Source organism: Suillus paluster, assembly GCF_016628075.1.
Source record: "Suillus paluster strain FC165 chromosome Unknown EDB91scaffold_8, whole genome shotgun sequence".
In the NCBI taxonomy this organism is placed as follows: Eukaryota; Fungi; Basidiomycota; class Agaricomycetes; order Boletales; family Suillaceae; genus Suillus; species Suillus paluster.
This window is the reverse complement of record NW_024537568.1, coordinates 686,421-700,725: the sequence shown is the minus strand read 5'-3', so window position 1 is coordinate 700,725 and position 14,305 is coordinate 686,421. Positions and strand designations below refer to the sequence as shown.

The 14,305-nt window shown below is 48.7% G+C and overlaps 9 protein-coding genes across 9 annotated transcripts; 5 read left to right on the top strand and 4 right to left on the bottom strand.

Moving 5' to 3' along the window:
• Positions 1-389: 389 nt before the first annotated feature.
• EDB91DRAFT_1047594 (cyclic AMP-dependent protein kinase catalytic subunit) lies at positions 390-1,752 on the top strand (the record flags this gene model as incomplete). Its single annotated transcript, XM_041313335.1, has 3 exons — positions 390-684; positions 738-1,534; positions 1,591-1,752. The coding sequence occupies 3 exons, from the start codon at positions 390-392 to the stop codon at positions 1,750-1,752; spliced, it is 1,254 nt and encodes a 417-aa protein (XP_041181067.1).
• A 479-nt stretch (positions 1,753-2,231) lies between these two features.
• On the top strand, positions 2,232-3,705 carry EDB91DRAFT_1047387 (Brix domain-containing protein; the record flags this gene model as incomplete). Its single annotated transcript, XM_041313321.1, has 4 exons — positions 2,232-2,411; positions 2,463-2,693; positions 2,756-3,341; positions 3,380-3,705. 4 exons carry the CDS (start codon positions 2,232-2,234, stop codon positions 3,703-3,705), a joined length of 1,323 nt encoding a protein of 440 aa, XP_041181066.1.
• On the bottom strand, positions 3,698-4,536 carry EDB91DRAFT_831696 (cytochrome c/c1 heme-lyase). The gene is made up of 2 exons (XM_041328539.1): positions 4,088-4,536; positions 3,698-4,035 (listed from the first exon to the last, which is right to left on the bottom strand). The coding sequence occupies exons 1-2, from the start codon at positions 4,513-4,515 to the stop codon at positions 3,783-3,785; spliced, it is 681 nt and encodes a 226-aa protein (XP_041181065.1). The 5' UTR covers positions 4,516-4,536; the 3' UTR covers positions 3,698-3,782.
• A 72-nt stretch (positions 4,537-4,608) lies between these two features.
• Positions 4,609-6,404, top strand: EDB91DRAFT_1112215 (2-nitropropane dioxygenase). Its single transcript, XM_041317796.1, has 10 exons — positions 4,609-4,795; positions 4,845-5,047; positions 5,099-5,238; positions 5,288-5,306; positions 5,358-5,382; positions 5,440-5,626; positions 5,679-5,959; positions 6,013-6,044; positions 6,094-6,116; positions 6,165-6,404. The coding sequence occupies exons 1-10, from the start codon at positions 4,720-4,722 to the stop codon at positions 6,241-6,243; spliced, it is 1,065 nt and encodes a 354-aa protein (XP_041181064.1). The 5' UTR covers positions 4,609-4,719; the 3' UTR covers positions 6,244-6,404.
• EDB91DRAFT_1112213 (uncharacterized protein) lies at positions 6,405-8,154 on the bottom strand. The gene is made up of 7 exons (XM_041317795.1): positions 7,948-8,154; positions 7,786-7,813; positions 7,631-7,737; positions 7,052-7,579; positions 6,868-7,003; positions 6,714-6,812; positions 6,405-6,661 (listed from the first exon to the last, which is right to left on the bottom strand). Exons 1-7 carry the CDS (start codon positions 8,036-8,038, stop codon positions 6,526-6,528), a joined length of 1,125 nt encoding a protein of 374 aa, XP_041181063.1. The 5' UTR covers positions 8,039-8,154; the 3' UTR covers positions 6,405-6,525.
• Positions 8,036-9,005, bottom strand: EDB91DRAFT_1312381 (aquaporin-like protein; the record flags this gene model as incomplete). The annotated part of the gene is made up of 4 exons (XM_041325124.1): positions 8,036-8,230; positions 8,311-8,673; positions 8,732-8,770; positions 8,823-9,005. Coding segments are annotated over 4 exons (630 nt in total), but the record flags the coding sequence as incomplete, so codon positions are not given.
• Positions 9,006-10,359: 1,354 nt separating this feature from the next.
• EDB91DRAFT_1047613 (uncharacterized protein) lies at positions 10,360-11,674 on the top strand (the record flags this gene model as incomplete). The annotated part of the gene is made up of 3 exons (XM_041313336.1): positions 10,360-10,618; positions 10,672-11,149; positions 11,200-11,674. 3 exons carry the CDS (start codon positions 10,360-10,362, stop codon positions 11,672-11,674), a joined length of 1,212 nt encoding a protein of 403 aa, XP_041181061.1.
• Positions 11,675-11,703: 29 nt separating this feature from the next.
• Positions 11,704-13,640, bottom strand: EDB91DRAFT_1312363 (WD40-repeat-containing domain protein; the record flags this gene model as incomplete). Its single annotated transcript, XM_041325123.1, has 8 exons — positions 13,236-13,640; positions 13,046-13,186; positions 12,870-12,989; positions 12,795-12,818; positions 12,619-12,734; positions 12,303-12,571; positions 11,904-12,254; positions 11,704-11,855 (listed from the first exon to the last, which is right to left on the bottom strand). The coding sequence occupies exons 1-8, from the start codon at positions 13,299-13,301 to the stop codon at positions 11,704-11,706; spliced, it is 1,239 nt and encodes a 412-aa protein (XP_041181060.1). The 5' UTR covers positions 13,302-13,640.
• EDB91DRAFT_831169 (uncharacterized protein) lies at positions 13,202-14,285 on the top strand. Its single transcript, XM_041328538.1, has 5 exons — positions 13,202-13,239; positions 13,289-13,647; positions 13,703-13,817; positions 13,865-13,997; positions 14,047-14,285. The coding sequence occupies exons 2-5, from the start codon at positions 13,409-13,411 to the stop codon at positions 14,259-14,261; spliced, it is 702 nt and encodes a 233-aa protein (XP_041181059.1). The 5' UTR covers positions 13,202-13,239; positions 13,289-13,408; the 3' UTR covers positions 14,262-14,285.
• Positions 14,286-14,305: the final 20 nt, after the last annotated feature.

The window sequence follows — 14,305 nt, the reverse complement described above, 5'->3', positions numbered from 1 at the left end:
CCGCACCAACCATCAACTTTTCAACCTTCCTTTCTCTTTACTTCCAGTCACTGCTTTTACTTGTGACACAAGGCTAATTCCTGTACAACTCTTGCCCCGCTCTTGCCTTATCTTCTCACCCCCTCATTTACCGTATTGTTCTGTTCATTTCTCTCTACCAACTTTTCCAGTTACACCCCCGGCCGGGTGGAAGAAAAATCATCAATCTTTTTGTTTTTTTAGGTCCGTCGTTCTACATTATTCTGCTCTATTAACACACCATAACATTTCTCTTAAAGTCTTTCATATCTTGGCCCAGTGCAATGATGTATAATTCTACGTCATTCGTATCGCCAGGTGTTGCAACTGGCAACCCAGTCGGTGCCCGATTTTTCCATGAATCAGCCCCCATGATCGGCCAAGGGCCCATCACCCCTCCTATCTCTCCAGGTCACAGCAAAGATGATGCCGCAAATGCGATGGCCTTGGATAAAGCAGAACCCACGAATTATCCGCCAGAACAAGTTCAACGCCCTTCTTTTACCGTCAACACCTCCATGTGGCAGCAGCCATTGGTTCCTGTGGTAGCTCCACAACCTAGGTCACCAGCAAGGACACCCGCCAGGTTATTGGAGGATGAAGCAGTTCACGTAGAAAAACGTGGCGTGCTTAGGCTGCTCGACTTCGAGGTCAAAGGCGCTCTTGGTTTGTGTCTGTGTCTTCTCAAGATCAACGTTCCCTTATTATTCAATTGACAGGCACTGGTACTTTTGGGAGAGTCCTCCTAGTTCGCCTCAAAACAGCGACTCCAGGATCTCAAAATATCTTTGCTATGAAAGTCTTGCGCAAAACCGAAATTGTCCGCCTCCGCCAGGTTGAGCACGTCAATGCAGAGCGGTATATTCTATCACGTGTGCGGCATCCATTCGTAGTGGACCTGTTTGCAACCTTCCAAGACAGTCTCAACATTTACATGTTGATGTCTTATGTTCCTGGCGGTGAACTATTCACCCATCTCCGACGGGCGGGCCGTTTCACTCCCGACGTCACCCGATTCTATCTCGCTAACATTATCCTCGCACTCCAGTATTTACACTCCTTTAACATCATATATCGTGATCTCAAGCCCGAAAATCTACTTTTGGACTCTCGAGGCTATCTACGACTCACCGACTTTGGCTTTGCGAAGATCGTCGATGACCGTACCTGGACCCTTTGTGGCACGCCCGAGTATCTTGCCCCAGAAATCATCCAGTCAGACGGTCACGGAAAAGCCGCGGACTGGTGGGCGTGCGGTGTCTTGTGCTACGAGATGCTGGTCGGCTATCCTCCATTCTTCGATGAAACCGCGTACGGCATCTACGAGAAAATTCTACGAGGCAATATTCATTGGCCTCGCACCATGGATCGGCTCTCTAAAGAGCTGATCAGAGCGTTCTTGCATCCTGACCGAACCAAGCGTCTTGGAAATATGATTGGTGGACCGCAAGATATCTTGCATCATCCTTGGTTCCGTGGAGTTGATTGGGAAGCGTTGGAGCGATGTGAAATCAAGGTGAGGAGCATCGTTAGTTACCTTACCTTAATTTTTTTCACCTACACCGATCAAAGGCGCCGATCATCCCACACACGACGTCACTGGATGACACTCGTCATTTCTTGAACCTTCCTCATCCGACGCTCGAAGACATGCCCGGTCTCGTTATGGAAGAACCCCCTCTTCCGCTCCATCGGCGCTTTGAACCTATAACATACCAGTTCCTTGAATTCTAATCCAACAACCCGAATTATTTATCCCTAGGGGCCCGACTTTCAGGCTGAACTATAGCATAAACATCTCTCCATCTGATTTCTATCTCTCTTTCGCAGCCTCCTTCTGTGTCCTTAATCACCCTTCCATCGGTGAGCCACCCAACCTGTTTAATATCCTCTGTTTTGTTGTTCTGCGATCTATCTCGTAGTTGTAGCTTGATCTGCCATATGCTCTGTATCATTCCCCGTCGTGTTTCCATCGAGTGACCGTACGTCTTGGAACTATTTATTTAATCTTGAACTTCGACCTGTAGATGGGCTGTGCTCCTTCCACGTATTCTTACTGTAATCGGAGCTTTCAGTTCTTTGAATGGTCATAACTTTTGTGTTTGATTATATCTGGGTCGGTTGTTTATGCCTGTTGAATCCTAAAGGTGTTGGCAAACAAAGCCAAACAGCCGCTTCTACGATCTGCTCAAGGAAATTTCCTAAAATTACCAATGGCTCGCAGACGCAAAAATCGCACACATCTGAAGGGTGCAGGGGCAGCTGCACAGAGCGCGAACGATGGTGCCCCAAAGTCCTTCATCATCAAACATGGACAAGTGGGTTCTTCTGTTACACAGCTGGTTCGTGATCTACGAAAAGTTATGGAACCAAATACGGCCAGCCGTCTGAAGGTGAGTTTTATCAATCTTGTCTTTGAAATGTCTTTGAACATCTGAATGCAGGAACGTAACCGTAATAAATTAAAAGACTACCTGACTATGGCTCCTACGCTGGGGGTCACACATTTGCTGGCTCTTACTGTCACAGACGTCGCACCGTCACTGCGCATAATTCGACTTCCCGCAGGACCTACTCTTAGCTTCCGCGTGGAACGATACAGCTTGATGAAAGACATCTTGAAAACATCTCGATCCTCACGAAGCATGGGGATGGAGTATCTCACTGCCCCACTGGTAAGTCACATTTTATAGTTTTGACTTATCCATCAAACATCCAACCATGATCATCTTTCTAGGTCGTCCTCGCTTCATTTCCTCCACCCTCGCCCGAAACGCCCCCACATCTCCCTCTACTGATGAAATCATTCCAATCCCTCTTCCCTCCATTATCCCCGAACTCGATGTCATTGTCCAACTGCCGTCGGATCGTCCTGATAGCATACAACCCTGACAGAGGAACCGTCGATTTCCGACACTATGTCATCACTGTAAAACCATATGGCGTCTCGAAGCGCGTCCGACGCGTGTTAGAAGGCGCCCCCAAAAAATCATCAACCAACAACTCAAGTGGGTTTTTGGACCTCGGAAGCGAGAAAGATGTCGCGGACTTTTTGCTTAGAAAAAGAGGGGAGCCTGGACCAGGGAGCGACGGGTATGAGTCTGCGGCATCGTCGGCTTCGAGTGCTGCTGGGGATGATGGGGATGCGGTATCCTTGGCGGATGATTATGTTGGTCGGAATAATAAGAAGGGACAGAAGAAGGCTGTTCGACTGAGTGAAGTTGGTCCGAGGATGGAGTTGAGGCTGATTAAAATTTCTGAAGGCGTTCCAGGGAGGGAAGGCGCTGTGTTGTATCATGAATTTGGTGCGTCCCAAATTAAGCGTATAATGCGAGGATAAACTGATCATTTTATCCAACAGTTAAAAAATCAAAGGCCGAAGCTGCTGCACTTAAGGCTTCTCATGTTGCCAAGGAGAGACTGCGAAAACAGAGACGGGAGGAACAAGAAAGCAACGTGCAACGGAAGAAAGCGGAAAAAGAACAAGGATTGCGGAAGAACCAAGAGGATTCTGATGAGGAAGGTAACGAGGAAGGTCAAGATGAATGGGACGAAGAGGAGGAGATAAGTGAAGTGGGTAGCGATGACGAGCATAGCGAAGCACCAGGCAGCGACGAAGAGGAAAGTGATGATGAACCCGAAGAGAGGCCACCTGCCAAGAAAGTTCGAATACGAGGAAAACGGTAAACTGTGAAGTAGGTTTTGTATTCACGATTATTAAACCACGAGTGGGGATAAAATATGCGTGGAGATCGGATATACGTCTACGAAGACTGCTGAGATGACTGAGATGGCGTGCTGCTACTGCGACTTCCAAACCAGTCCTGCCAAATGTTATCTGCTCTCATTTTCACCCCTTCCCAGTTGTCCAAGGCAGGCCGAACGTCGAGATAGAAAGACACGTTATTTGACGACGGTGACCCTGCGCCCCGTCCGGTATAAAAGTCGATCACGTATCTAATTTGGGTTCCGCATCGGTCGACCACCCAGTCGTGACGATCGAAGGGAGCAGAGTACCTAAGAAACCAAAATCAGTGTTCCTGCATGAGCTGTGAGTTGAAACGCGTACCCGAGCAAGGTCATGAGTCGGGCTTTTGGAGTCAGGTCATTAGGTCTGCCCTTGAAGTTTACAAGCTTCACTCCGCCGCACTTTTCACCACCTCTCCCAGATTCCCATTTCATCAGCTCCGACCAAGCGCGTTCATTCACGGCGTTATGGATAGGAATTATGGTCTTCATATCTGGAGCATGCGGATTATGATTTTTGCGTGCCATGGCAGCAAAAAACTGAGCCTCCGAAGGGTATACCCAATGACCATCGTCTGTTCGGGGTATCGAAGAAACCTCCCGTTCGGTCGACAGTGCAGATGCGCTGGGTGGGTGAGCAGAACTGCTGCCTGAGAAGACAGAGGTCCATGTCGTGCGAGATTTGTGGTCAACGGGACAGGACTGGTCTGAAGAATGGCCGCCGTGGTCTACTGGGCATTTGTCTGCCATGGCGGAAGCAAAGATAGTCTTGATTAGTCATCAGCTCTATGGTCGGATTTCACACGTGATTGTTGTCTGGGCGCTTGCGGCACATCTTAGCCGGCAAGTTGTTCCGTCGTGGCATGCATCCTCACTCAAATGGCTGCCGAGTACGTGGAAGAGTTGTGGTTCCCATTCGAATTTCGGTTCCTATCTTCAACTTGATCCCTCATCATGCCTTCCTCGCAGCCAGTGTTCTCGACGCCTCTGACGCGCCTCTTCAAGATCAATCATCCCGTCATGCTTGCAGGTGACTTTACTGTATTTTGGCTCTCATACCGACATTCATACGTGTGTAGGCATGAGTGTTGCTGCAGGGCCCAAGCTAGCTGCAGCAGTGACCAATGCTGGTGGCATTGGTGTCATTGGGGGAGTTCGCCTGAGTCCCAAGATACTCCAGCAAACCATTGATGAACTCAAGAGCTATCTGGAAGACAAGAACGCACCATTTGGCGTAGACCTCTTACTTCCTCAAGTGGGCGGTAATGCACGGAAGACGAATGTAAGTGTCTTTATTTATTCAGAGACAGATATTTCTCACGCGGGGCCCCAGTATGATTACACGAACGGTCAACTCAACGAGCTGTTGGACATCATTATAAACAGCGGGGCTGCACTTTTCGTTTCTGCTATAGGGGTTCCACCCAAAGAAGCTGTTGACAAGCTTCATGCTGCTGGGATCCCGGTCATGAAGTATGTCTGTGTGTCGTATGTGATGTTGCAATGGCTAAATACAGCTTAGCATGATCGGTCACCCAAAGGTAATATACTCTCTGATAAGATGAAGGATGTGTCTAAATAAATGTTTTCAGCATGCCAGGAAAGCCCTCGAGTTAGGTGCGAAACTCACTTGACTTCGCTCCGGCTTACTCACCCTTTCCAACAATCTTCTAGGTATTGACATCATTTGCGCGCAAGGTGGTGAAGGAGGTGGCCACACTGGCGACACTCCATTCTCCATCCTGATACCAGCAACCGTCGACCTTTGCAAGAATGCCAAAAGCCCTTTAACAGGTGAGCCAGTCGTCGTCGTCGCTGCTGGGGGTATCGCGGATGGCCGTGGTCTTGCTGCCGCACTTTCGTGAGCACTTTCCAGTATACGCCCGCTCCCTAGTAACGTTTTGTTGTTCAAGCTACGGTGCATCCGGTGTTTGGGTTGGCACGCGCTTTGTCGCAAGTGCCGAAGCAAGTGCCCCGCCGAAACACAAGGAACAACTTATCTCAGCTGGTCATGACGACACCATCCGTACTCTCATATATAGCGGTCGTCCGTTAAATGTGCGGAAGACTCCTTATGTTGCAGACTGGGAGACCCGGCGACAAGGGGAAATTGCAGAGCTTGTCGCGCAGGGCAAGATCCCGCATGACGTCGAACTACAAACACATCCCGAAAAATCTCTAGAGGGACGAATGTGTAAGGAAGGCTCGCTCGGACTGTCATGCTCGATCTTATATATTCACATGCAGGGTTGATGGGTAAGGTCGCAGGATCCATCAACGTGCGTCAAACAAACTGATTGAAACCCGTTTACTCATGCATCTTCACAGGATATCAAGCCAGCGAAGGAGATGTACGATAGCCCGTTTCTGTTCTGGATTATACTGACATCTTTATGTAGTGTCGATGAGCTAGTTGCAACAGCAGCTGCGAGCTTGAAAACAGCTTCAGCTCTCATGACAAGCAAAGCAAAGTTATGAGTGGCGATTTACCTGGACACCTCTACAAGTCGAGTCGTATCGTAAGAATAAGGTCCACAGTAATTCCCATCTGCGCGGCCTCACATGAACATCGAATTATCATTATTATTGCAGTGGCATGCGTCGCTGTAGGATCTTTGTTTTCTTTATACCTCGAACACAATTGAATTGCGTCAATGATATTGGATTGTTACGATGCTAGAATATCAGTCCACACGAAAGAGTCCTTGAATTGTACATGGTTACACGGTTGCAAATCTTTTGTTGGCCTTGGCATTCTCCTCAGTTCTGGTCCTCCACGAGGCTTTTCGTCGCCTTCAAATCAGCAATTACCATCTCCTTCACGAGGGAGTCGAAGTCGACCTGGCGCTTCCATCCGAGGACACGCTCGGCTTTGGCAGGGTTGCCAAGGAGAAGGCTGCATACAAGCATGAGTATTTGCAGGAAGAGGCGCGATGAAGAAAACGTACTCGACTTCTGCGGGTCGGAAGTACTGTGGGTCAACTTTAACTACCACCCGCCCGGTCTGAGCGTCATAACCCTCTTCATTGACACCAGAGTTGCGCCACCTATGTGGAATCGAGGACACGTTAGATGTGACATACATCAGCACGGGACGCGTACTTTATTGTCACCCCAGCAACTATGAAGGCTTTCTCGACAAACTCTCGCACAGGGTGAGTCTCTCCGGTGGCAAGAACAAAGTCTTCTGGCGTAGGCTGCTGGAGCATGCGCCACATGCCCTCAACATAGTCCTTAGCTATTAGAAACATGATGAGGCGGTAGGACTCGATAGACGAAATCTTACCATGTCCCCAGTCTCTCTGCGCATCAATGTTACCGAGGTATAAGCAATGCTGCTTACCGACACTAATATCTGCAACAGCCCTGGTAATCTTCCTCGTGACGAACGTCCTCCCTCGCCTTGGACTTTCGTGGTTGAAAAGAATTCCATTGCACGCATACATGCCGTACGCCTCGCGGTAGTTTACCGTGATCCAGTATGCGTACAGCTTGGCGACACCATATGGGCTGCGAGGATAGAACGGCGTGGTCTCACTCTGCGGGGTCTCGACTACCTTTCCGTAGAGTTCTGATGTCGAAGCCTGGTAGAACCGCGTGTGTTTTTCGAGGCCGACGGTGCGGATGGCGTCAAGGAGGCGTAAGGTGCCGACGCCATCAACATCGGCAGTGTATTCTGACATCTCGAAGGAGACCTTGACGTGCGATTGAGCGCCAAGGTTGTAGATCTCCGAGGGGAGAACCTGGGCGAGGATGTAGACGAGATTGGTGCTATCAGAGAGATCACCATAGTGCAACTTAAACTTGTTAGGTCCTAGAGAGAATGGTCAATATGCTGGTCATACGATCTTACATGGACGCGCACGCTCATGCTGATCCGAATAGAGAGAATCTAGACGACCAGTATTGAAGCTGGAAGAGCGACGGATTATGCCATGCACTTCATATCCCTTCTCCAGAAGAAGCTCCGCCCTATGTAAGGACATAAGTAGCAACCGGCTGGACGAGGAACGTGCTCACAAATACGATCCATCTTGACCAGTTATTCCTACACAATTACAATTTCAAATCAGCATACGATAAATACGACACGCCAGGATTGAAATCGCGGTTGAGGCATAAGAACAGGCGGGGTGATGGCACGATCGCCTGCTTGACGCTGAAGATGAAGAAGAAACGAACCAGAGATCAGCGCAACTTTCCTCTTCCTGAACTCCTCGGGGGAAGGGAGATCAATTTTCATCAACGGAGCGCGAGCGATGTCAGAGGACATTCTGACGAGTATTGATGGTGGTGGATGTCCAAATTACACTCAGACGGTGTTGCACTTGAGTATATATGGAGATACCGTAAGGATGTACTATGTAAGTAGATCGGACAGTGTAGAAATCTCAGTTAAAAATACATGTCCAAGTATCATTCAATTATCGGCGCTCGCTATTAAATGTCTGCCATCAAACGGTTTCTGCGACCCCATTGGTTCGTTGAGTGCAAGTGGTGCCTTTTAGCCTCCACCGTCCTAAAAACAAACGGTTCAATACTTACACCACACACCAACAGTAGAACGCACGGTTTATTCAAAACACTGTCGGGCTCGCTGTACAGCAAAGCATCGTAGAAGAACGCAGCCACAAGCATGCCAAAAATCGGGCCAAGAATAGGGCGGCAGAGCCAATACTGCTTCCTGTAATTGAAGACTTCGCGACCATACCCAACCATGGGGGTGAGGATACGGGGGCCCAGGTCACGGGCAGGATTAACGGCCGCTCCAGTATCCATGCCAAGAGCCGAACTGATGGCAAGGAGTACGAAAAATATTCCAACGGGAACAACACCGGGAGGCGCAGGGCCATTTCTTTTATCCGTGAACATGAAAATTCCAACGATGAGCATGGCAGACCCTATAAACTACATCGGGTCGTTAGTCTGCACGGGATTGAAGGCTGTTAATTATGCATGGACTCACTTCAGCGAAGAAGGCGGTGACTGAAGTTAGGTAGTCGGCCTAGATACACATAAGCCAGAGGAAGTTGTGCCAACAGAAGGTCAGAACTTACCGCATATGTTGCAAACAGGTTACCAGTTACCGCAATTGTACGAGTATCGGAACCTCCCTCCACGAGGTTGATCGCATGGTAGTAAATGGCGTAGACGACACCTGCTCCACACAAGGCTCCCAAGAGTTGGGCGAGAAGGTAAATAGGAACTATTTTCCAGCTGGGAAACCCGCGGACGGTAGCTTAAAAGATAATTACGTGCGTCGATGAAACTGGAAATAAAGTCATTCAGATTGCGCTATTCCATGCAGGGAGGAGCACCACTGGCAACAGGGTGCGCTACTCTTCCAGTGCCAGTGCGGCATTCTGTGAACGTTATGACTGCCGGCTCCTTCGCATCGCCTGAACTAACTCGACGTGAAACGAACTGGTCTAAGTTGATCAACGTCAGTTGTTCACTTTTCATAAAGTACCTCATGATGATCTCATCAAAGCGCTCGAAATTCGAACGTTGAATGCACCGAGGTCATGTTGCAGTGACTTGTCCGCAAGCCCGTTATCAATTGACGTATGTAATACCTCGCGGCAATCATCTAGATGTCGAGTGAGCCTGAAGCATCCCACATTTCAGTCAATCACCTGAGCCTCCCAAGTTATTTCCTCTCCGACCTCCCACCCGCTTTCGTCGGCAGCAAAACTTCGTTTTGTTTGTATGTTTGACGCAAAGGTCGACAATGTAGCATCCAAATCAAAAACAGAACGGTTTAGTGCAAGGAGGGAGTGTTTAATTTAGGAATTCAACATCATCTAGATAATTGTGTTAGAATCAGCTCAATCTCGATAATCTCGAAGCATCTAATATCTAATAGTCACCTGAAATTTATGGTCTTGTCCAATATATACAGGCTTCCAATTGCTCTGCCAGCTGTTGCCGTCGAATAGGAATCCAGCGCCGGCTTCAACTACATACCTTGCAAATTCGATCTCATCATCCGACCGGAGTATACGGATACTCTTGCTAGTTGAAGCTAAGGCCTAAGGGTCGGTGCGCCTAGACTCCCGTGCCATATTACTGTTTGTTTTACGCCGCTTTATATTGAAATCTCCAACGTTGAACCACAGACATCTCGGTTCTGAGTCGCGTACTGAGAAATTCGTTACTTACTGTAGCGAGGATGGAGATTATCTACAATGTACATCCCCTGTGACAGGCAGTGCCATCTTCGTCAAGTAAACGACCATACTCATGTTGCCGGGAGCAGGGAGCGCTGAGCAACTTGGGCGACCTTAGTCTGCCCTAATAGTTAGCAGACCATAGACAAATGAAGATACCCGTTCGAACGTTCGTTAAGTATTCTGAGTACCTTCTTAATGCTATGATCAGTCAGGTTCAGTCCCACGGCAGTCCCACGGAATCCCGAATTGCTATTTTCACGACAAACCTATCGGATACACAAACTTCTTGGTCTCGTGTTGGTCTCGTGTTGGTCTCGTGGTTGCGTCTTATCACCAGAGCATGGGTAAAAAGAGTCACTCTGATATGTGCCGCTTTAAATCACCTTGAAAAGACTTGTCCAGCGTTCCAAGGACCAACACCATGATCAGCATACCGGACGTTACAGGAATTGTGGTTGTCGCACTTGGCCTTGCTGCCGTGTATTACAGCAAGGGTGCTTCCCCACGCAACTTTTGGAAGTTTCTGCGACAGAAAGCCGCTCTGGTAGCTGGCAGAGGACTACCAGACTTTGCTCAGTTGACAGGCTTCCCCCATCCAAAGCCGATACATGGTTTTAACATAGCCCGCGCTCGTCCTCGCCCATACCGGCCTTTCCGATGGGAATACCACCAGAACATGTGTATGTGTATCGCATCATGTTCAATATCCTTCGCTTATCTGTGCCCTTCACAGCCCTCAAGAAGTTGGAGCCAGACTATTGGCTGGAGCTAGAGAGTACTTATCGTGATCGTATCGCGCAACGGCGACAACTCTATGCCCTCCATGGCAAACGTATCATAGATGAGCTTCCCGGGAGCGAGGCAGCTTCAAAGGAGCTGGTGGAAATGGTTATTCAGTATCTCTGCCTAAGGTACCCCCAACAGTTTGACTATGATGAATGGACTTCGACGTTCCGTAACCACATCCTCGACTCCACAGTCAACATTAAAACTGTGCATCCACTGGTTTTCTTACTTGAGAATGTCCCAGAGGACTTCGTCATCACCCAGGAAGACCCTGAGACCGGGCTCTATACCCTACGAGCTGCCGTCTCGACATCAGCAATTGGCTGGAATATCAGTCAGAAGATGGGCAAACCATTGCATGAAATCCATAGCCCAGTTCCTGATTACAAAGAGAAAATGGCGTTCTCGATGGATAGGCAAGTTACGTAGTGAACGTGTCAGGCATTACTCATAACAACACCGCATGAATTCACAGATTCTTTTCCAAGATGCCTTGTGACAAGCCCATTCAGCGAGGGTCTTGGGAATTTGAAGTCGGGGAACCTCTCTATCTTCAGCCGGATGAACCCGGCTGGAATCATCGTCAACATCAGAACCCGGACATCCCTCTATCCGAAATATACCTGCGACTTGACTGGCAAACCTTACGTCGCCTGCCAAAATCCCGCGCAATTGTGTTCAACTTCAAGGCCTTATTTACGCCGGTGACGGATTTCCGCAATGAGCCATTCATTCCAAAGTTGGTGTTGAAGGTTTTACTCGAAGGAAAGAAGGCGATCATGGAGTATAAAGGAACGTGGCACATCGAGCACAAGTTAATACCTGCATTACAAGACTGGGTGAAAGAGCAAGAAGATAAAGGTTGGGTCCCAAAAGATTGGAAAGAGAGGACGCTGAACGAAGACCCATTTTATCCCGGGTGGGAGGAGCATTACCTAATGCATACTTGACAGCTGCAATCATACTGGAAGTATATATCTCATTCTTCCTCCATGAGTTCTGCGAGTTCTCTCTCTTCTTCCTCCGTGAGCCCAACTTGATCCTTAGAATCGCCTCTGGGTTGGGGAGTGGGAGCAATAACTGTAGCTTTCGACTGTCCTGCAGGGTTGTCTGGCCTCGAATCGTGCAGTTCTACAGACATCATTTGGATGTATCTTATACCCACCATATAAAACTTACCACTAAATCGCCATCTGCGAATAGTGCCATCCAGACTGGTACTGACTATCCATGGCTCGATGCGTGTTCTTCCGTCGTCTGTGCGACTCTTATGAACCCACAACCTCAGCGCAGTGACGTCGTGCCAGTGTGCGTCAATTTCCCCCATAACCTCCGGCTCGGTTGGCGTCGAGACATCATACAGGCGGATGACGTCTCCGTATGCAGTCACGATGTATGGCTCTTCAAGATCGGAGAGCGCCAGTGGAAGAATCGCTCGCACAGGTAATGGGTGCGTGATGGGTGGGGTGGGTTTCTGGTCGGAAGATCCTGGTGGGTAAGGTAATACTTGAATTGTTTCATCCGATGACGCTGATATAGGAAGTCAGCTAAACATCACTCTGGAGCGATCATTATCACCTGTCCAGATGCACCCTGCATCATAAATGATTTCAGTGATGCGTGTTCGATGGTGGTTGAGAGTGTCCCGAAGAGTGCTTCGCCACCGAGGTCGCGACCCGCCCTCCTTTTCTAGCTTCCACACCTTCAATACTCCCATGGTGTCGGCAGTGAAGAGCGTGACGGAGCCATCAGCGTTGGCAATGCCAGCAATGCATTCTACTGGGCGACTATGAGCCGAGACTGACCCGGCAGGCTGTGGTGACGTATCGAGAACATCGGTTAAATCCCTAAGCATCAATATTAGGACCGCCAGTATGAGAGGAGTTCGTTTTACCAGAATTTGACGATCTTATCGGAGCTGCTGCTGACCAAGAGCTTCACAGACGGCACGACGAGCAGAGTTTTGACAAAATCATCGTGAGCAACAGTCGTTGAGATGAGGCCCTTTGTCTGCACGATATGGCCTGCATTTATTACCTATAAAGACATGGGATGTGTTTCAATACATACATCAGTGTCCCATATTTTAATGGTCTAGCGGAAGGAGTCAGTATCCCTTGAACGGCTATATTCACCATCCCTTGCCTTGTCCCAAGACCCAGTTATCAGAAGCTTCTCATCACCCGAGTTCGGGGATCTGTCATAAAAGGCGAGACAGGTCACCGGCGCGGTGTGACCTCTGTATATCTGTAAGGTTTTTCCTGTCTGCAACACGCGTGACCTCCTAAGCCGAGTGATGCAGATGAGTCGTCGAAACATACCTCTAAATCGATCTTCTTCGCTACATGCGCACTCTCAGCAATCCATGCATAGTTACCACGAATCTGGATGTCGATTGCGTTGCCGGTGAGCTGGATTGGAGACCCAAGAGATTTCGTTCTCTCTGCCTTTTGTCTGCGAGCCTGCCATCGATCTGAGCGACGAACAGCTAAAGCGATTTGAAGGACAAACTTCGGTCAGTACAAGTTCAGCTGCTGATCTCAACAAATACGAGTGATCCGCAGTAATGTCAGACATGGTCGATATCGGCAAATGCAGGCCATTCAAGTCGATTCAGTGGATTGACGCTATTTACTATTTGGTAAAGGCTTTTGAAATAAACAAATACCCCTTGGGCTCCATTCATGAGCAAGCGCCTAGCATCATTTCATGGCCCGTCTACGCCAACATCATCCCCCGTGTCACAAGTAAAGAAATCAGTGACGCCAGCATCACCATCAAGGGCTTCCGATGCGTCTATTCATCGAAAATTTAGAACGTTGCTCCACGAGTTGCGCTCGATCGCCAATACATGGGATGACATCGTCCTCGTCGACGGCTTAAAAGCTGCGCGGACTCTGGTCGATTCTCGCACCGAATTGGAGTTTGTGCTTAATCTCTCGTCCTCTTAGCCGTTGGGTGATTATGGAACTCTTCAGCAACGCACTTGCCATGGTTCCTGCCGATATGCAGCCTGGGTCAATCATGGTTGGTCCGAAGCTCGACGTGATGGATGAATGTATCACTCAACTCGATTCGGTTCTCATGAAGCTCGTAAGAAGGTGCCTGTCCTGTGTCTCGCGTAATAATGAATTTGTCAGTCGAAGTTATTGCAGAGAATGAGCATTGTGCTCGATAATATGGAGGCTCTGATGTTCGAAGCGGAGAAGTTAAAGGGCTTTCAATGGTGCCACGAGGAACCTTTGTGGATTTCATGGCCCATCGAGAAATTTGGTACACTAACATTCTCCTCTCGCCATCACTTACTGACGGGGGTTTGTAGTGCTGTCACTGTCTGGGCTGACAACTCCGTATCATCGGTCGCTTGCACTTCATAAGGAGCTAGTTGACATCTTGCGCACTCATACAGTGTCCTTTGAACATTCTCGAAACGCTATCAATCAATGGGTCGAGCAGCCTTTCTTAAGAGATGATGGTTGGCACGCAAAATGGGAGGACCTTTGTGAAGTAGAGGTAGAAAGATGGGACGCAAGATAATAAAAACAATTAGACAAAGTAACAATACTCCCAGCGTACAACAA

Excerpts from the sequence above, each read along its gene's own strand:
- EDB91DRAFT_831696 (XM_041328539.1), bottom strand. The coding sequence starts at position 4,515 with ATGGCAGACAAATGCCCAGTAGACCACGGCGGCCATTCTTCAGACCAG. Across the intron at positions 4,036-4,087 it reads CGACTCATGACCTTGCTCGG|GTACTCTGCTCCCTTCGATC; the intron begins GTACGCGTTTCA and ends TTGGTTTCTTAG.
- EDB91DRAFT_1112215 (XM_041317796.1), top strand. The coding sequence starts at position 4,720 with ATGCCTTCCTCGCAGCCAGTGTTCTCGACGCCTCTGACGCGCCTCTTC. Across the intron at positions 5,627-5,678 it reads GGTCTTGCTGCCGCACTTTC|CTACGGTGCATCCGGTGTTT; the intron begins GTGAGCACTTTC and ends TTGTTGTTCAAG. Across the intron at positions 6,117-6,164 it reads ATCAAGCCAGCGAAGGAGAT|TGTCGATGAGCTAGTTGCAA; the intron begins GTACGATAGCCC and ends ATCTTTATGTAG.
- EDB91DRAFT_1112213 (XM_041317795.1), bottom strand. The coding sequence starts at position 8,038 with ATGTCCTCTGACATCGCTCGCGCTCCGTTGATGAAAATTGATCTCCCT. Across the intron at positions 7,580-7,630 it reads CTATTCGGATCAGCATGAGC|GACCTAACAAGTTTAAGTTG; the intron begins GTGCGCGTCCAT and ends CATTCTCTCTAG. Across the intron at positions 7,004-7,051 it reads GCAGAGAGACTGGGGACATG|CTAAGGACTATGTTGAGGGC; the intron begins GTAAGATTTCGT and ends TGTTTCTAATAG.
- EDB91DRAFT_831169 (XM_041328538.1), top strand. The coding sequence starts at position 13,409 with ATGAGCAAGCGCCTAGCATCATTTCATGGCCCGTCTACGCCAACATCA. Across the intron at positions 13,648-13,702 it reads GATTCTCGCACCGAATTGGA|CAACGCACTTGCCATGGTTC; the intron begins GTTTGTGCTTAA and ends GGAACTCTTCAG. Across the intron at positions 13,818-13,864 it reads ATTCGGTTCTCATGAAGCTC|TCGAAGTTATTGCAGAGAAT; the intron begins GTAAGAAGGTGC and ends TGAATTTGTCAG.